This window comes from Pyrgilauda ruficollis, unplaced genomic scaffold (genome assembly GCF_017590135.1).
Source record: "Pyrgilauda ruficollis isolate IOZ18807 unplaced genomic scaffold, ASM1759013v1 scaffold6, whole genome shotgun sequence".
Taxonomy (NCBI): domain Eukaryota; kingdom Metazoa; phylum Chordata; class Aves; order Passeriformes; family Passeridae; genus Pyrgilauda; species Pyrgilauda ruficollis.
The window spans coordinates 14,183,592-14,204,259 of NW_024527710.1; the positions used below are offsets into that span (position 1 = coordinate 14,183,592).

Here is a 20,668-nt window from a genome sequence, read left to right on the forward strand (position 1 = left end):
TATTCCTGCAGAAGGCAGAAAGGTGACTGAGTTACATGTGTTACATAAACCCTGAGGGACAGAGATGAGTCCCTGTAGTCCACAGAGCATCTTAATGGGAGTGGGCAGAACAGCGTTGGTGTGGATTAGCTCAGACTGTACAGTTACTATGTGTAAGATGTGAAACAAAAATGTAACTTTATTGCTAATACAGCAGAAATAATTTAAAAAAGGAGTTGTTTTGGGAGGTATACCTTAATGCTCAGGTAGGTTTGGGACTGTCTTATGAGGCTCTTTCAATTTTCTTTTGTGCTGTCCTTGCTGTTTAGACCTGCAGATAATTTTGTTGTTTCAGTTTTTCTATTTGTTCCCATATTACTTTGCTAAAATACTTAACTGAAAGGGAAGAATGTTTTGAAGTAAGAAAACCCTATTTTCAGTTAGATAGAAAACTAAACCACTGATATTTACCAGTACATCAGTCCATATTAGTTTGGTAATAACTCTTTGTGCTTGAAAAGTTTTACCTGCTTGGCTGCTTCCTTTGGGACTAAGAATTGACGGAAAGAGAATTTCAATAAATGCACTCCTTCCAAGGGCTTTGAACAACGTGCAATGGGAAAAGGTTGTGTAGTGTTGTATTGTATTGTATTATCCAGGATTTCATTTTTTGAAGAGATGGGGTAGAGAGAGCAAGCTAACAGTGTGTTTAGTTCTGAGTCACTTATGTGGCCAGCCAAAACTGTTGGCATACTTCCAGTACATGAATCTTTTTCCACCTTTATGGGAGGCACTGTTTGTATGTTTAAAAGAAAAGAAGTTGAGCCTGCCTCTTGAGATTCCAAGAACAGCAGTATTTCTGTCTTTTTTCCAAGATGGCATAAGTGTGGCTCTAAGGAGTTTTGCAGCTTGTGTAGGTGTTTCACCAAAAGCTCCAAGAAGAAACTGAGTCACTTGCAGTTAGTTGTTGAATAGTCCAGCATGTAATAGTTCAGGTGAAAAACTGCACCAGTTGTGTTGTGGGCACTGTTCAGTTCTGGGACATTTTCTCACACTCGGTAAGGACTGGTGTACGTGTACCATGGGAGGTTTTACTCAGTTACATCACTGAGTCAGGGAAATGAAGCTGGTGCTGTTTGCCATGTGATTTGCAGATGACCAAAACCAATGTGGCAGAAGGAGACACTTCAGAACAAAGTGCTCTGTTGTGGAATATGAACTGTCCCCAGTGCTGCTGCTGTGACACTGCAGCTGGACAGCTGCATTACACAGCACTGCTCCCAAATCCCACTCTGCATTTGGGCAGTTAAGAGTTAGGGAAAACTCAAACCAAAATATGACACAGTCCCATTTCAGACACTATGAAGTAATTAGTTCAGTAATCCCAGATAAAAAAATTTAATCTTTCTATAGAAACAGTGCACTGTTTTACAAACGTGTTCATTTGGTTTCCAGTACAGCAAGTGTTACACAGAGCCCCCCGCCCCTCCCTGGGCCTTTTGTCTGGAAGGTAAGAACTGAAACACAAAAGGCACCAAGCAAGAACTTACTCTAACAGAACTTCAGTATGACAAGACAGAGCAGAAATTATTACAATGTTAAATATCACCCTACCAATCTGAACCATTATTTAAAATAATTAACTTCTTAAAAAACAAATTTGGTGTTTGACTTCTCAGTAGTTATAAATCTGTAAAGGTTGAAATCAGCACTGCACATTGAGTTAATTTACAATGGTTTGAATAAACCTGCAGCCTTTTATACGTGGTTTGTACAGGTTTGTTTGTGTGTTCTTAAAAAAGTATCAAAACTGTAGAACTTTCTTATATATTTACATTCGTCTGTTAGTTACAGTGTTATCACATAAAGCCTTTCTCAGCTTTTTTCTTCATGCACACAGTGCATGAATTTATAGAAAGAGAGCTTCATACCTTAAAACAATAATGGGATATCTCACTCATGTTGTCACTGCCTTAAAATCTAAAATTTGGAATAGAAGGATGCTTGATTACTTCTGTATTGTCTATGCAGGCCATGAGGCATTTGAGAGTATGTATTATGTATGTAATGCATACCAGGGCTTTAAACACTTTCTTTCTTATCTTAGTCAAGAATCAGCTTCCAGCTCACATTACTCTGTAAATTTATTCTAAAAGAAAGGAGAAAAAAAAAAGGAAAAAAAACCCTAAACCTATTCAGCCTGAGTTTCTTCTACTCACTCAAATACAAAAGCTTGGACTGACATAAAAACATGAGGAAGATTTCTCTAGGATTTGGTACAGTTCAGGGAGGTACTAGTCCATTATGCAGTGGGAGGTAAGTGTATTCACTTCCCACAGAACTCCGAGGAAATCCTATAGAATAAGATGAGAAAAACCAAGTGTTTTTCTTGCCAGGTGCAGGATGACCCAGCCAAAGACCCTGGAAAGGCTGGTTTTTTTAACCTGCCCTGGCCTCCTTGCCCAATGCTCTGGGAGACCTGCCAAGGGGCAGCTTGTTCCATGGGCAGGACTTGGGATGAGTTCTGTGTGTGCCACAGCAGCTCCTAAAATTGGGGGGTTTTTTTATCAATATGAGCAGAGGACAAGGGCAAGGAGGGAAGGAAGTGACTTTTGTTATTGTGCTGTTTTCCTGATGAATCAGGGAGAGTGCTCACTTGGGAGTGTGGAAATATATGGCTGAATCTTTGTTTCTGTTAATTCTGAGCCGATTTAAGAGATTCAAGATCCTCAGTGTGGAAAAGCATTTAAATTTACATTTAGAAACAAATGAACAAAAACCAAATCAGATTTGTACCAAACTGTAAAAATGCAACAAAACAGGACAAAAACCCTGGGTGCTGTAGGAGTTTCTCCTGACTGAAATGCTGTAGACAGTAGCTCTCCAGTTTAATGCACTGCATGGATTCTTCATGGATAGACTGGAAAATGTAAAAGCAGCCCTTAAGGGCCAGGATGGAAATCAGGAGCTGTTTGTTATGGAGTGCTTCACTGGTCAGCTATCTTACACTACAGCTCTTTCTTACATTGTGTCTTTAGATTTCAAAGCAAACTTCTCAAACATCCTGTAAAAATTCAATTATTCCTAATTTTCATAAATGTAGGCTAGTAGTTTTAAAATATATGTATATATATTTATATATATGTATATATTTATATGCCTATATATCTATCTCATCCAGATAGATATATACACAGATAATCTATGCACAGCAAGCCAAACATACAAAAAATAAATACTCTCACCCCTCTACTGTATTTACAGAACAGATCTTATAATCCAGATTTTGTTAATAAATATTTCTAAACTGTCTGTACAGAATTTATTTTACTTATGTTGATGGATAGCCACAAAGCATATTCAACATATTTACAAAATATCTATAAATATAGTCTTAAAATAAAGCAATAGCTACTGAACCTTCAGCCTGGCTGGTTATGTACATTGAGTTAGTAGCTCAGCTGTTGCTTATTCACTATCACAAATGGGTAGTGCAACAAGTTAAAATGTGTATAAAAGATTATACATACAAAACTCTCACATCCTTTGGATGTTTGCAGTTCATTATAACTTTGTGGTTACCCTTCTGCAACATAAATAATGACCAAAAAGAAGAAGCAGGTTCTGTGATCCAAAGCAGATTTGTTCAGTGTTCAGATGATTGGAGCAGCATCTTCATCCTCACGGCAACCCATCATCTTCTAAGCTTAATGCTACACGCTGGGGAGAGAAAAACACACTTTTGTGAACTGTGATACTGGTGCTAACTTGTGTTTCTTGTTAGAACTCTCATGTCTGTCCCTACTGTATTGGTCACAAGTCTGTTCTAGATAGTGATTTTTTTTTCCTCCCCAAATGAGGTCACTTGCTCAAGTGTTACTAAAGAGGTGCTGGCAAGTTTTCTGCCCGTGTATATTGGCTAAAATTCCTTGTAAGGGATGGCACTTTCTCCAGTGTGATCTTGTGTGGGACCTTTAGATCATAGAGGACATTATCCACCCACTTGCCTGCCTACAGGAGCTGTACTGCCTTCACTCATTACTCTGGATCTTCCTGCTCTGTCCTGAAAATACAGTGCACTTAGACCTGCCAGTGCTCCTCTCCCCAGGGATGCTGCTGTGAGGGAGGATCCTTTTCCTTAACTTCTTACAGAACCTCATTCACTTCTCCTTGTGAGGCATGTGACTTTTCTTTATACTGTTACTATAGAAAAAATATTCCCCCTGGTTTGTAGAGAAACTCAATTTATCTTTAGGATAGTTTGGGCATTTGGTAGCAGCCTAAGCACAGATAAAACAGAATCCAGCAGGGAATGAGTAATCACCTGTCCCATCCTGAGGTAGCTCTTGAGGGAGCTTTACATTTGTCAGATTGGTACCTTGGTTAGGACAATTATTCTTCATTTGGACTGAGTATCTGATCCAGAGCACTTCATTCTAAGACAACTGCATGGGCTGCCAGAAGTTTAGGCCTCTGCCTAATCAATGCTACTAAAGCAGTTCTGGTTTTTGTCATTATGTGGCAAATAAGGAACACTAATCCACATTCTGTATTGGAACTCTCAACAGAATTCATCTTCATCAGCAGCCATCTCCTCAGGTACTTACTGCAGGGTACACGTGTCCAATTTGGGCAGTTCGCCCAATGTGGATTTCATCTTCATCTTCCTCTTCTGTTGTCTTCCTATAAACTGGATTATCAAAATTCATGCTTTTAGTATTCTTCCGCTTCCAGTTTCTCCAGATGAGGTATCCCCCCATGCACAGCAAGCCAATGACCACTGAGGAGAGGAGAGGGGAGAGAAAGAGCTGTTAGGCAGGCATGGATCTGCTGGGATGTTCCCATGTCGGCAGCCATCCTCACAACATTTTCTCAAGGCTGGGCTACTGTTCCCCAGTTCAGCAGTTACTCTTTCCCACCCCACCCCTGAAAACTGGAAAAGTGTATTTAGTGTGGTAAATACAATATTTTGGTATTGCATTTTGGTGAACTCCTTCAAAGGTTAAATCCAATCTGCTTACCCACAGGAATGACAATCCCAATCACAGCTGCTGTCACAGTTGAACCGAAGCCTTCATCATCATTTGCATCTGTAATTACAGAAATGTTCTGATCATTTAACTCGTTTGCTGCTTTAAAATAAAGTTTTCTGTTAGTACCTAAGCTGTTCTGCCCATCAGAAAGCTTTTGCAATTAAAGAATTTACAGAAAGTTTCATAATAAAATTATTCTGGTGACACTGAGCAGCGCACAGGGATCTGGGCTGAGCTCCTTCTCCTGAGGAACGAGGTCCCTGCAGCGCGGCTGCCTCACCGGGGGACAGGGACAGCCCAGAGCCTGAGGCCAGTGAAGGGACACGCTCCAGGCTCCAGGGCTGTCGGAGCAGCTCTGAGCAGAAATGGGTGACTGTGCTCAGGCCTCCAATTTTCACGCACAAAAAAGGAGGCCAGTTTTAAAAACCTGACATTTAATGGAAATGCCATGCAGGCATCAGGGGATGGTGAATAGCATTCCTAAAAATCCACAACAGAACACTTTCTAGTACTGACACAATGAATGACTTATTGAGCTGTCAGAAAAAGAGTGTAGTTCAAAGCCATCTACACAGCTTCTCTGTTTAATTTTTTCCTTTTTTGTTATTTATAGCTAAGGTGTTAGTGAACACATCTATCCCTCATTGCTGCAGCCTGCCCCAGCATGCAAGAGTGGTCCCAAAACTCAATACTGTACTTAGAAAAAAGCAATTACAGGAAAATATAATTTAAAAAAATTCAATCTAACCTTTCAAGTTCTGTACTTTAAAATGTTTGCTCTCAGGTCTCATATCAGTAGAGAAAATCTACTTTTGCTAAAATATCAGGAGTTGCAAGAGTAGGAACTAACTGTACTTTTTCTTTTGATACACCAATTCATGCAACTTTTAAATACTTTCCTCTGGCAGGTTGTTCCATTGCATAGTTATTTACTTAATAAAAAGCCACACTATTTCCAAAGTGGACAATAAAAGCACTTTGCTTCCATGGTTTGTTAAAAAGGCAGTTGTAGCATTTGAAAGAAACTTGCACAAAGAGAACTGAATGCATTTTAGCCATTGGACTGTGCTTTCCCCATGCAGCACAATTCCACAGACAGGGGTGGTGTATTGCTGCTTTCCAGATGTAGTGGAAACAGTGAAACATTTGGGGGAAAACATAATTTCACTGTTTTTAAATATGCATGTCTGTTTGAGGTCTTGCAGAGCAAAATCTTCTCTCTGGACTAGAATTTTTTTTTAATAGCAGTTCAGCCTTTCTGCTTTGTCTTGGCAGCAGGACCTGGAGGGATTGCCTGTTAGTTCTGAGATTGAGGCTGGTGTTCCATTGAGGAGAGCCTGTTAATGCTCTCCACTGGGATGCTCTTCTGATAAATAATGCAAAACTTCAAACCTGTGTCATGATGAGGCCACATTAACATGCCAAGCACGGCCACACAAACCAGAGGCAGCTTGTCTTGGGCTGTAGTGATTCCACATGTCCAGCAGCACTAAAGATGCACAGGGGGAATTTTTCACCCAGAACTCGTGAGGGATCACATTAATAAACAATTAAAATAGGTGAAACACCTGCAGAATCAGCCATTCTACTGTCTGCAGCACTGAAGCTGGGATGAGCCAGTACTGGGCACAAGGCAGGGGCTGATGTGAACTCTCAGGGTTGTTCATGTGCCTTGAACAAAAGCTGATACAAGTTCCTTGACATGCCAAGTGACTGGAATTACAGCAGCCATCATAACCTAGGTGCCTGCAGAGAGAGGAGCTGATGTCTCCTGCCTGCACCTGACCCCTCTGGAATTCAGACATTAGGTCAGGTCTCCCACCAGTGCATGAGGAGTTGTGATATAGGAGAAGGAAAGGAATCTCATTCTCTTACAGTGCTGTGATAAATTGCTGTTTCCAGTGGTCATCTCAGAGTCTATCAGGATGGATGTGGTGGAAAGTAAATTAAGACTTGGGGTGGTGATTGTAGCTTCTGGTACAGCTTTGGGGACGACTTCAGTGGTGTCATTGGCACTGCCAGGTACAGCAGCGATGGTCGTGGTGCCGTCAGCACGGGACGCTGTGCTTGTGGAAACCACTACAGGAGTTGCAGTGGTTGGAAGATCTGAAAACCAAGAGCAACAATGAAATTTGGTTAAAGCAAGTACACCAAACAAATCACAATTGGTGATATAAATCTAGAAAGGATTTTATGTTTAATGAAGAGAAGCAGAAACTAAATTCCAATTCTATTTCCCAGGTAGTCAAACTATTGACAGTGCTCTGCCTAAAGCTACAGAAATTATTTCCTGAAGTCAAGCTTGATTAATTGATACTAATAAAAAAAGCAGTCTGTATTGAAGGTAGCTAAGAAGTTCACAAACTTGGGCGTTTTTGAGAACCTCCTAAGATTCTCAATTTGTACCAGGAACTTGTTGCATGTTAGGAAAAACTACAGTGAAGCCACTTGTCTCTTCAGGATATTATCAGCAACAACTGTGTCCTCTTCAGACCTGGTATCTATCTATAAATAGATATATAGATACCTAAATAGATATAAATACATATTGTGCATATATATATATATATATATATAAAACATAAGCAATATATCAATATATGAGTAATCAATTTTTATGGTGCTGTTCCCTAGTCCTTTTTTCTCCCTTCCTGCTGTATCTTTTTCTGGGTAAGTTTTCCAAAATAAGCAAGCTTTCAACAAAGGACACCACAGTGCTGCTGTGCTCAGAGGGCAGCAAGGAGTGGAATACAGAAGCTGGTGTTTGTGTTTTCACCATCAGGAAATATATCTAATGTAAGTATGATTTTGTTGGGATAGTGAAATGGAGATGTGATTGTGTTTACCTTTGTAGCATTTTTTCATGTCAGGACCCAGCCACATATTGTCAGGACAGGCACAAGTGTACTTGGGGGAATGGGGCGAGATCTGAGGTGCAGGAAGACACAAGTAGTCACAGCCTCCATTTGGCTGGGGGCTGAGCTCACAGAAATCTGGAGCTGTTCAAGGATGGAAGAAAAGACAAGTTATTTTTCTAATAATTTATTTCCTGCCCTTGGCAAAGAAATATCAGATCCCCTGAAAAGACCTTCTCCCGCTCCCTACCTCAATTTATCAGGCTGCTTAAGCATCTTTACAGTTTGTACGGTAGAGTGGAGCCTTACAAAGTACTATAAAAACTTCCCAATGCATAATGAATGGGAAGCATCACAGTGACAAGAGTAACTCACTGTTATCAAAGATGCTAATTAAACAGCTATTAGCAAATTGCAGATTCTTCAATAAATGCTGCTTCTGAATTAATTATGCAGGAAGTTCAAACATTAGGCATTGATTTCCCATTATTACCTGTGCATTCTCTCTCATCAAGAACCATCAGGGAGCATTTCATTTGCCAGCTCAAACAAACCTGATTCAGGTCCATGACATCCTGAGGACACCTCTTACCTTTGGGCTGCTTTAATTCATGGAACACCACGATGTCATGAGGGTTATTGAGATTCTCTGCCAGAATGGAGATGTCCAAGCCATTGAGCCTGTTTGCACTGAAGATCGCCTCGTTCTCCAGGTCAGTCCAGAACACTCTGTCCTGCAGGGAATGCACAGATTCCTGACCTGGCCTGCTCAAATCCTACTCGAGTTGGATTAAACTCCAGCAGACACAAAGTCAGTGCACCATGTTCCTACCTTGGGGCACCATCCTGTTCACGCTACTTCTGTCTGCAGCTTTTTTCTATTTTGGACAATGTTCAAAAGCCCAGCACTCCTACAAGTTTACAACGTGCTGTATAATTTTGAGTAGCCCTGAGACTGAGGTGAGGGAGCAGAAATTTGTTAAGGTACAGACAAGTGTCATCCATGTTGTTTCTGAACTGCTTTTTCTTTGTAAGTTGAGGTAGAGCATGAGCAAGGGGCCACACTGTCTACTAAAAACATTTGTTACTTTGCTGATTTTTTCCTCCTTTCCCAAGATAAGACCTGCATTAAACAGGTATCTGTGAAGAGGCCAGTGCCAAGAGCACACCTGGAAGCTGAGCATCCACTACTCTTTTATATGACTATCTTTTGCATGGCATACTATGCCTGAACATACAGAACTACTGGTGGAAGAGGTACCCAGAAATCACATTATTACCAAACAGTTTAATTGCTTGGTCATCTGTGTGTGCTTCTGCCTCCTAAACCCATGTGTATTTCTGTAAGGAAAGCCACACTGCTGGACAACAGGGGCAGATCAGCAAAAGCAAAAGGGTTGTCTGTTATTCTACCCAGCCATTCCTACCAGAAAGAATGGAGAGAGGTGAAATAACCCAAGAGATCCTTCCAAAGGCTGCTGATGGGGATAGCACTGAAGAGCAACAATGACCTGGAGAAACCTATGCCCAAAGTTAGATGCCCAGATATCACACACTTCACATAGGAGGAATAAGGGATTTAAGAATGAGGGTTTTCCTGAGCCAGAAGCCAAGTGGACCTTTCTCTGCTATAACTTACCTACAGTGAGTGCCAAAGTTGAAGCCTTTGTTCCCCATATCATTTAATGCACTGGTGCTGCATTTGGTAAAAAGCATGAGATAACACTTTGCTCTTGATTAAGGCTTTAAAAACCAATTTCCCTGCTGAACCCACACGAGGTTAATCGGTTTCTATAGTAGCAGCTGCCCTCACTGAGCTCTGTGCTGTGCAAAAGGCAGAACTTTTAATCAAGAAGAGCTCTGAGACCTCTTGCAGGCTCCAGTCTGTTCTGCATCCGTTTTCCACTCTTACCTCAAACACTGCCAAGCCAAAAGGATGGCTCAGATCATCCACAGAGGAGATCAGAACTTTTCTGTTGCTGCCATTGAAATCAATGCAGGACAGTGAATGCAATTTGGAGTCTACCCAGTAGAGACGCTGATTCAGCAAATCTGGAAAGTAAAACACAATGAAGCAAAATTACACACAGTTCTTGCAACTCTTTTGCTCTTGCCCAGCATGTTTTTCCTGCTGGCAGCATGACTAATCTCTTTATTATTGGGACTCTTTTTTTTTTATTAACACTAGTTCTGATTTTGAATCAGTGCCCAGATATGCTGGAATAAGACCCTATAAATAAGATTAAAAAGGAGGAACATTCTGCTGTGTGTGTGTGGGGAATGCCTGACTGACAGCCTTGTACAATGAGGTTATTTTGTTACCAGGAGCAGCAGGGAAGCAGCAGTTTGGGCTTCCCAGATTCTCTCCATCAGTGCCTCAGTGAGAAGCTTCATCCCTCCCAAGGTTGTTCAGGCCTTGGCCTCTTGCTGGAGAAATCAATTGAGATTCCAAGGAAACACCTCTCTGAAGGAGCTGTGAGATTCTGTGAGAGTCACACATTTCCATGAAGATGAGTCCTGGGGCAGGAAACCCTTCTTATGCTGCAGGCTGGAGGAGTCTGCTGGTGGGCACAGTCCTACCACAACCAGCCAGGTTTGGGGAGGGTGCAGGTAAGAGTGGGAGAAAAGGATCCAATGTTATTTGGAATGCTAAGAACTGCATTTCTCTTTCTGGAGCAAATTCACTCATTTTGGATGGGATTCAATGAACAGAATGCAAGTGGATGAGAGCCAACAAAACCAGTTATATAATTAAACAAGTTAATTAATTAATTTCATAATTACTAAATGATAACATTATTTGTTCACAGCAGTAGCACTTCAGCAGTATGAAATGGCAGCAGCATTTCCTCCTCCATCCTTGCCACAGCCAGCGTTTTCAAAGCCAAGCAAAGAACCTCACATCTGCATGGTGTTGAACACACACAGCTCCAGCTCCAGAGCAGGATGTTCCCTGCTGCTCCCTGAAACCTCCTTCCCACTCTGCTGCTTGGTGTGGCAGTGAGAGCCACCACAGCCCTCTGATGGGCTCCATTCACTCTGAGCAGCTGAGCAGGCAGGGAATGGTGACAGGGAATGGGCTCTGCAGGCCCTGTCCCTCTCCCTGAAACACTGTGCATCATTCATCAGTCCAGTGCAGGATCCTGACACTGCTCCTGAGACAGGCCCAGGTATAGAGACATTTAACACCAAGGATTCAAATGCTTTTCAGACTTCTAAAGGGCTGTCACAGCTCTGAATCCTTCCCCAAAATTTCCTTTTGCCTTAAGGCACAATGACAAGCAACTCAAGGCTCCTGCAGTATGAAGTTCTGACTACAGCAAGACTTCCTGTCTGTGCTACTGAGATAAGGGAACTCATGTTTGTGAACAGTAGTGACTGACTGACCAGTTTAGGATTTTGTGTGCAGGTGCCTTTGAGCATTAACAATTTTGTTTTCCCACTTAACAATAAAACCAGATTTCCCTCAGCCCCAGTGGGTGCTGCAGCTCTGACGTGGCACTTACCAAGGGTGATGCCGTTTGGCCACTCGATGTTGTCGGTGACCAGCACCCGCCGCCCCACGCCGTTCAGACCGGCCTTCTCGATCTTGGCTTTGTCTCCCCAGTCAGACCAGTACATGAACCTGAGAGAGGCAGAGGTAAGACAGCAATAACCTGGACTCCAAGTTAAGAAACCTGCACTACTGATTGCAGTAGGAGGTGCCCAAAGGTTCTCTCCTTGCTGTAGCAATTAATTCCTCTGGTGGAACCATACGCAGTTCTCCCACTGGGTAATCTGCCACTTGTGCCAGAAACTTGTGCCAGAATGCAGCATCTCACCCCAGTAACTAGCCCCTGAAAACTCTCCTGCTGTGCCTGTTAGGTACCTGGCATTCACTCATCCAAATAGCCCAAACACCTGTCAGACAGACTTCATTTCCCAGCACAGTGCCGGGACCAGCTCAGGCGCATTGAACACATGAACTGGCCCTGAAATGACTTTAACAGCAGGGACCTTGCCAAGGGCTAGTTAAAGCATCTCCACAGTCCCACTGCAGGGTGTATCTTAAAGAGCATCTCAAGTCCTGGTGAGATGAGAACTACCCCCAGGTTTGTGACTGGAATGTCTCTTTGGCAAAGGGGTGTTTGGGGTGTGCACACCTACCTCTGTGTGGGATCCACAGCGATGGCTCTGGGCTCACTGAGGTCACTGTTGAAAAGTGTCCTCCTCCTGCTTCCATCTGCAGTGGCCACTGAGATGGTCTTGTTTCCAGAGTCTGTCCAGTAGATGTTCTTATGGACCCAGTCGATGGCCAGTCCCTCGGGGGAGTTGAGCTGGCTGTCGATGAGGATCACCTGCTCGGCCGTGTCGCTGGCTTTGTCGATGTAGGCGCTGCAGGGACAGGTCACAGGGCTCCCACACGGCTCCCAGAGCTGGGCCCCAGGGGCAGCGTGGCTGACACAGGAACCCTTGTGGTGCTCCTGCAATCTTCTGCTTTCCCCTACAGCCTCTCATGTCCCCATTCCCATATGGCAGCATTTCCACGGTAGGGAGCTGTGCATTTCATCATTCTACCTGCTTCCTACTGTAACTGCACAATTCAGGAAACATTTGACTTCTGGCATGTTAACTTCAACAGCACTGATTTGTGGGATTTATGGACATTAAAAATATAATCTCCAGAGCTCTGCTGAACAGAGTTGAACTGAGCATGCAATAAATGTGCTTAAATGTTCCGCAGAATTAGGAGCTGTGTAGCTCATTATGACTCATCAAAGGAATTCATGAAGCTGCATTAATTTGGCAAGTGATTTCACTAGATACAAACAAAATGTTCACTAAATATTAGTGGCAGCCTCAAAATCTTTCAAAATGATAATGAAAGGCAGCAGACTCCACATGGATGTTTCATAAATAACTGGAATGTTGCTCCTACAACCACACAGGCTGATTCTGATCTCAGTATCAATTCTGCTGAGTGCACTGCAATTAGTTATTCTGAGTTTGCATCAGTGTTTGCAGAAGCTTAGTCTGGCTCTAAGAATAACTCAGTACATCTTAGAACAGTTACAAAGCAGCAGGAAGTTTCTGCCCCTCATCCCAAATATTTGCTATCGTAAGATGCTTCCTCTTCACTGCCCATCCTGCCTTTGCTCATGGAATGAGAAGGTGAATTGTATGGGACTTGAGTTCTCCAATATCACATTAGAGCCTTGGAACGGGAACATCTAAACCCAGGAACTCCTGACAGTTTTACAGTCTGCACTCAGGGCTGGAATGGCCAGGCAGAGTCAGCCTGGATGACCAGCACACTGCTGTATCTTCCCTACAAGAATGGTTTTGGTTTGTTCCTGAGCCAGCATCACAGGAATGGTACCTCAGGGCTCTATGGGCATCTGACAGAGCTCCCAGTATTCCAGTATTCCAGTGTGACAAGCACCCCGTGCTCTCAGTGCACAGCTCCAGGCCAGGTAACCCCTTGCCAGTGGAACAGTTGTGTTCCCTGCTTCCCACCTATGCCTGCACAGGAGCGAAAGCAAAGAGGCCCCTGCAGCTTCCACAACGGAAGAGCTCAAGTACAGGTGACTTTTCAATTCTCTCAGTAACCAAATATTGTAAAAGATCTAACACTCCAAAGGAGACATCACCTCAACAGCACAGGATCTGGAAAAGCAAGTGAGATGACCATTATGGAAGACAGGATCTCTTGCCAGTGATTACCTCCTGTACCACAGTTTTTACCTTGCAATAGCCTCTCAGCCACAGACTTGTTCCCAGGGACTCCAGCATATTTGCTGTAGGAGAGCTGCAGGAGCAGTGTCTTGGACAATCCTCTGTGTATGAACTCAGCCCTTACCCAGACCCAGTGAGTGCTGACAGCTCTTTTCTGAACCATCCTCCCACTTTCAGAGCCCCACAGCCCCCTCAGGGTACCTGCCCAGCTACTGGTGGTCAATACCCAGCACAGCTGGGGCAGATATCCCTGCAGGGCATGGGAGCTACCAGAGCCTGGCCTGGCTCCCATGTGCTGACACCAGTCAGCCTGTGCTTGATCATTAGCTGAAATCCAGAGCAAACCACTGCAGAAGCTGCAATAGCTGTGCAAATCAGAATATACACAAGGGATTTTCAGCACATAAATTAAATGCTTTTTTTGCTAAGCACACTCACAAGCCCTGGCACATAATAACTGTGATGGATGCCACAAAAACAGCTGAAGGAGGAGTGAGAATGAGAGTTATAGAATGTATACTGTGGTCAGATGCCGTGAATTTAAATCCAGTCTACCAGAGACTACAGTGGGCAGCAGCTTGTGTCTGTGTGGCTGCCTCCTTGCTCCTACCATTTGCCTGCTTTGTGCTTCCAGATGCCAGGTCCTTTGTGGCCTCCCATAAACACTCACAGCGCAGCAGCAGCCTGAGCCCTGCTTTGCAGTATCCATGGCTCAGGAAACAAGAGCCTACATTTAACTGCTTGAGTGCAGCAGGATCTGGCATTGATGAAAAGTCACCCTGTATTATTAAAGAGATAACTGCACAAGCCTCTGATGTCTTTACCAATTCCCAAAAAAAGATTACCAAGTCTGGACCACAACAGGTTATCCTGTCAGGGCAGAAAAGCCCTCAGGTGCCCTGTACCCTGCACTGTTCTCTGGACTGCTTTGGGGGATACAGATGGAATGCAGCTTTGGCAAGGGACCAACACACACATCCTCTCTTGTCCCTTACCTGTAGATTTTTCGGTAGAACAAGTCACACCAATATATTCTGTTTGTTGACACCTCCACATCCAGCGCCACCACGTTCTTCAGCATGGGAATGATACGGGAATAGTCCCTTTTCACCAGGTCTATTTTACGGACCTCGTGGCGATTGGTGAAGATCAGGTACGGGCTCTTGCCTACCACAGAAAATCAGCACATTTGTCACTTCAGCAGCTGTCCCAAGGGCTGGATTCAGCTTTCATTTGTCAAACAACAATGGAATTAGCAGTCATTGATGGCTGTGTTTGTACTGAAGCTTTACACCACACTGGAAGCAAGTGGAAACTTGCTCCAGAGGCAGGGCTATCAAACGCAGGCACCCCTGTGGTCCCTGGACACACACTGGCACTTGGACAGCCTCTGGGGAATGGCCTCATCTTCATTTCAGCACAAAATCCTGGGCCAGATTTTGGTGACTTACAGCTGGGAGGGTGGAGGGCTGGCTCAGCTACCCTGTTTTAATCGGGATGTTTTCTTTCTTTCAATACTACTACCACAAAATGTTTTTGCTGCACTGTTTTCAATAACACCTGTCAAGAGACTTTCTTTTCTAGTTTCAGCTTCAAACAGCCAAGTAGTGACTGCAATCTTGCTCTGTACACTGTTAAAATATTCTGATCTGCATGATCAGTAGTTCTTGCCTAGAGACGCATCTGCTGTTGCTGCAGCAGCTCTGTGCTGCTCACAGTGAAATTTCTTTGCTTGATTTGCCTGTTTCCTTTTGTTTCCGTTCCCCTGCCTCAGCCCTGCGAGCGTGTTTTCTTATCGGAGTTGTGCTGTTGAGCAAGCAGAGTTTTCGTGCCTGTGGCGTTGTCTTACCTACAGCTTTGCAGTTCTTGGACAGGGTGTCCATCTCGTATCCTTCGTAGCACTCACATTTGTAGTCTCCCTTGTAATTAATGCAGATCTGGCTACAAGCGTCTGGATTCTCACATTCATCTATGTCTGAAAGGAGTGTTTGAAACCCATCAATAACTTGAAATCAAACCATCTGTGATGGAGCAATGCTCGAGTGAATATAATCACGTCTCTCTATGGTGAAACACAAGGGACTGCTGTTTGCATGTCAATTACCTCCACACGTTTTTTTATCCAGAAGCTTGTATCCAGGCGGGCATTCGCACTCGTAACCGATCTTCAAATCTTTGCATATGTGTGAGCAGCCACCGTTGTTCATCGAGCATTCATTAACACCTGCAGGGGATACACAGATCACCTATGACAAATCGGGGCTTTTAGTTGTGAGATCGAATAAGACTAAGAGATTTCCTCAGAAATTTTCCCATTTCTGTCAGTTTTGGTACTGGCCCTATAGAGCACGAGTGCCTTCAGAGACAGGAAGCCTCCACTGTATCACTATCTTACTCTTTATTATTCCAAACCAATGCTGGGGGATCATTTGGACTCAAAGCTAGTGGCTGAATGAATGGGGAGCCCTGGGGATACAGCGAATGTGAGTCTCTGCATCTCATCCCTTCAGAGAGCTGCTGCTTTGAGCTGTTCTGCCACATGTGAGAAACTTCCAGGGGACCTAAGGGCTCTCACCAGCATACTCCTCCTTCCCCATGCGCTGGTGCATGTTGACTTTTCTGAACAGTCTCTCTGAGCTTTAATAATTCATGCTGGGGGACTATCATCTCCCAGGGGCCAGCTATTTTGAAATACTCTACTATTTTCCCATCTAGCTCCAAGGAATGATCTATGTGAAAAATTCCAGAAAACACCGAAGTGCAGTCTGTCAGAGATACTCCATTAGCACTGAGATACAGTCCTCCCACAAACACGTCCCCCACAACAGTCTTTGCTGGCACCCCCAGCAGTCCCAGTGTGCAATTTACAAAGCAACAGCCCCCATCCTCTCCTGGGGCCTTTTCTAATCCACCTCTCCGATCCTGCTCTCAAGTGCTGAAATGAAAAACAGAATAAATGGATTCTTGAAAGTAGAACTGAATGAGAGGTTGGGAAAAGCTGGTTTCCTGTCAGAGAAAGCATTTCTTTTTGTTGTAATTGACCTACAAAAGGTGAAGAGAAAGTTCTCTCCTTAAGAAAGACTGCTGAACAGGAGTTGTGGGATTTCAGGGATAGTGGACTCACCAGAACAAGGAAAACAGATTTGCTCCAGTCTATAATGCAATTTAAAGGCAAATTTTTCATTTAACTTTTACTTCTTTCTTCCTTGCACACTGCAGGAAAGCAGCACAGCAGAGCCATTAAACCATTGCTCTTGGAAGAAAATGGAAACAACCACAACCCAATTAAGTCAGTAAGACAGGGAAAATACCATGCCAGAAGGAATCCATCTCAGCTCTGGGATGCTTTCACCTTCCTAGCAGGGACATACAGAGATATCAACACATAATTAATGGAGCAAGTTCACCAGCCTCCGAAAAGGTGTCCACAGTCCCATTGTGTGTTGTCACTGTTCAGTGACATTTATGGACAGAAATCTCCTACTCCTACACTTGCACAGGTCTGCAGCAAATTGGGTCAACATGCACAACTGCTCTCTGCAAAATACTACAAAGACTCTTTTGATTAACAAGGCAACTCTCACTCAGATGATTCCCCTGGTTTCTGAGGTGCTCTGTGGAATGGATTTAGGGGCTGTAAATCAAGTGCTGGTTCACTTGCTGCACTTGCCAAGAGGAGCTGAGGAGGAGCCAGGCAGGAGCACCCTGGGCAGCTGCTGCTCTTCACCCAAACCTCAGCAGTATATTCCCTGCCTGACTAAAATAGCCAAGCGTTGTCCTGCCTTCTGCAGTGCTTTTCTGGGGGACTCTCAGAGGGCACTGCAGAGTTTAGCATGGCCAGACAGACACACTGAGCTGGGGAGTGTGTCCTGCACCTCTGCCTCCTGTGGGGATAACCTGTGTGTGCACATTGCAGTCACAGCGCTGTGCCCTTTGAGAAACACCTTCCCCTGGGGGCTCTTCTCTGCTTCCCAACTCAGACAACACCTCATTGCCAGCCCAGGGCTGCACCAATCATGGCACCATGATGCTGGATTGAGCACCAGCCCAGCTGTGCCACTGCCCAGTCTCCTATGACAAACAGGGCTGCCAGCTCTGTTGGGAGACCTCCACAGACAGACACTGCAACACCCACTCAGAGAAACAGGGAGATGTGGATTAGTGGAAGAAAGCAAGGGCACACTGGAAGCATGAGGTAGGAGCATCTTCACTAGGCATGCACACACTCTTCCTTGTCTAAAACAGGGAGAAACTGACAGTTCTTCCTGAACAGGAATTATTTAAGGGCAGCCACTGAGCTCCATGATGTCATGGAAGGAGACGCCTGTTGGAGACATCTCTGCACTGGGGAGAACAACAAATGTGTTTGAGTAATGCTGCAGATTGGGGCTGGTGCCCACAATGACTGGTGGGAAAGGCAAGAGAGGGCTGTCCTATGGAGAAGGGCATAGGTCTGTGGCCTGGGCTCTGTTCCCCTGGCTCCAACATCCCCAACTCCCCTGGCATTCCCACAGCCCAGGGCTGGCAGGACGTTGCAGAGAGCAGCCTGCTCTCATTGCTGAGGGAAGCAGCAACAACATGTACAATCCAGAAATGGCTGAAGTCCTCTCTGAGGGATTACTACCACTCTACATGTTTTCACCTTCAAAGCATGTTCCCAGTGCTATATTTTTATGGTGTTATCATCGTCTTAGAATTCAAAGATAATTTAGGCAATGAGGCTAAATAAACCAGTCTGTTGTGGAGGACACTAGTAATTGGGGAGAGGGGGAATTCCTCATTCCTAGTCCCATGCTCAGTTCATACATCCCTCCAAGAATAAAAACTGAGTGGAGAAGGGCACAGTTCAAACTTACAGATGATCAGACTAAGCTACTAATTATATTCATATGAAGGGTGATGAGAGAATAAAGGCAAGGAAAGAGGAGCAGAGTGAGAAATAGCATTAGCAGCTACATGTGGTTACACTCAAAGCTGTGAGCACCAGATGGAGAAAGGGGAAGCAGTTACAACAGGAGCAACACGTAGAAGGCAAGTACTGTACCACATTCTTTCAGAGGCTCGTCAGACCAGTCCCTGCAGTCTCTATGTGAATCGCACACTTTGCCTCCGTCAATGCACTCTCCACTCTTACACTGAAACTTGCTGGGACTTTCACATGCTGACTCTGTCATGTTGGGCAAGAGAGGAAAGCAACTAAGTTAGATGAGGCTTGTGACAACAAACAGGCTGACCTAAAGCTCAGGAGGGCGTCATTAGCAGAAATGGGATGGAATTGAGCAAATGAACATTGAGCCTGAGCATCATGCAAAGAACTTTTCAAGCCATGCAGTCTGCCTGGTCACAACAATCATCTCTCCCAAGCAATCCCACTGCCAGAATGGCTTAAAACTGTACAGAAAGCAGCTTGGCATGGCCCAGAGGAGCAGCACAGGCCTCTTCCCTTTCCAGAGGCCACACAGCCCAGGCAGATTTACCCCATGGAGTACGAGGAGCATCTGTACCCACCTTGGACACAGCCGGCCTCGTCGCTGTCGTCAGGACAGTCGTGCACCTTGTCACACTGCTTTGCTCCATGGATACAGGTCCCATCGCCGCACTGAAATTCATCTGGCTGGCAGGTCACCAGAGCTTTAAGACAACATATTCAAACATCAGCCACACAGAACTCAGTCATTGGTGTGGTACCCAGCATGTTCAGCCATGTTCCTCTGACACTGCTGGGGTTGCATCCTCTGTCAGCAAATGTCAGAGTATCGGCTGTTTCCACCAAAGCAACAGAGGCAGCAGCTGCCTCTGCCACTGTTCTCCTGTGCCCCTCTGCTGTCCCAGGTCACCCTCTAAACCCTTGGGAAAACAGCATCAAAGCCCATATGAGGACACCCAGTCAAAACGAACCCAGTGCCGGCAGTGAAGCTTCTCAGGTGACACAGAACAAAGCAAGCAGGCAGCAAAACTCCCAGCAGTGTGGCAGCTCTGGAGCTGCAGTCTGTGTGAGGCCAGGCTGCTTTCCAGCTGGGAGTGTACAGTGACACTGTGTAGGCAAAGGTAACTGCTCCTCAGCTCTCCTTCCTTCAGAAAAAATTACATTTCAGATACATTTCAAAACATGTTTGGGCTAAAGCCCAGGAAAGAGACCTGTAGTGACTCTGCCAAAGCAATGTGGTCACAGCAGGGATAAAGGCAGCAACGAGACACAATCATCAGATTACCAAATGCCCATGAGCCAACAGCCCACTGGAAGGCAGAAGAGCTCCACTGCACTGTGATGTTTCTTGGGGTTTCCAGCTCTAAACATCTCCACAATATTAGCCCAGTTTTCATGCCTGAAATTCATTTGTCCAGGTCAGACTATAACACTCAGATCTTGACAAACAGCAAAGTTGGGGAAAAATATAAACCAGACTCCTCCACAGACCATGCTAAAAGCAGTCATATATCCCTTCCCAAATTACAATGAATGAGAGACCTCCCTAGCTGGGACCAGCCCTGTGCTGACACAGGGTTCAGGCAGCCTGGCAAAACAGGCTCCTCATTCCTGGACATGTTTTGCAGCTTCTTTCTGAGAGGCCCATCAGATGTGTTCTTAAAATCCTATTAAGGCAGCACACCCTGGAGAGTTCCTGATTGCAGCCTTTCCATCACATGACTGTGTCCTGGTATGGGCTGACAGAAAATCACTGCTTCTGAGCAGTGAGGGGAGGCCAGCACTGGTGTTACTACATGGGAGGTGAGAGCTGTCTGCAGACTGCTCTGGACAATTTGACAAACTGGTTCTAATATAAAAATGAGTAATTTCAGATAACCCAGGAAGAGCTGCAGACATGAAGTGAGCCAGCATCAACACCATAAAGTGTCAGTTGCACAAAGACTCCACATTATTGGTGATTGCATCCCACAGGATGCAGGATCCAGGTTCATGGCTGCTTCACTGGACTAGTTCTAGTGCATCTTCAGCCAGCAAAAGGCATCACAGACAGGAAAAGCCTCAACTACAGGGCTGGAGGGAGAAGGGAGAAATCCTGTCATTAGAAATACACAGTATTCACAAGAGGAAAGTTTGGAAATAGCACTGCTCCTTGGAGA

At 44.6% G+C, this 20,668-nt stretch overlaps 1 protein-coding gene across 1 annotated transcript in view; it reads right to left on the bottom strand.

The window, feature by feature from the left end:
- Positions 1 to 1,361: 1,361 nt before the first annotated feature.
- The window catches only part of LRP8 (LDL receptor related protein 8), a 170,669-nt gene continuing 151,362 nt past the window's right edge, over positions 1,362 to 20,668 (bottom strand). The window contains exons 6-18 of the mRNA XM_041483481.1: positions 19,091 to 19,213; positions 15,687 to 15,806; positions 15,432 to 15,557; positions 14,578 to 14,749; positions 12,014 to 12,241; positions 11,374 to 11,492; positions 9,780 to 9,919; positions 8,460 to 8,601; positions 7,859 to 8,011; positions 6,888 to 7,118; positions 5,001 to 5,069; positions 4,587 to 4,759; positions 1,362 to 3,699 (exon numbers count right to left, since the gene is read on the bottom strand). Coding sequence (XP_041339415.1) covers positions 3,661 to 3,699; positions 4,587 to 4,759; positions 5,001 to 5,069; positions 6,888 to 7,118; positions 7,859 to 8,011; positions 8,460 to 8,601; positions 9,780 to 9,919; positions 11,374 to 11,492; positions 12,014 to 12,241; positions 14,578 to 14,749; positions 15,432 to 15,557; positions 15,687 to 15,806; positions 19,091 to 19,213 — 1,835 coding nt within the window. The 3' untranslated portion in view covers positions 1,362 to 3,660. The remainder of the gene's footprint in view (positions 3,700 to 4,586; positions 4,760 to 5,000; positions 5,070 to 6,887; positions 7,119 to 7,858; positions 8,012 to 8,459; positions 8,602 to 9,779; positions 9,920 to 11,373; positions 11,493 to 12,013; positions 12,242 to 14,577; positions 14,750 to 15,431; positions 15,558 to 15,686; positions 15,807 to 19,090; positions 19,214 to 20,668) is intronic.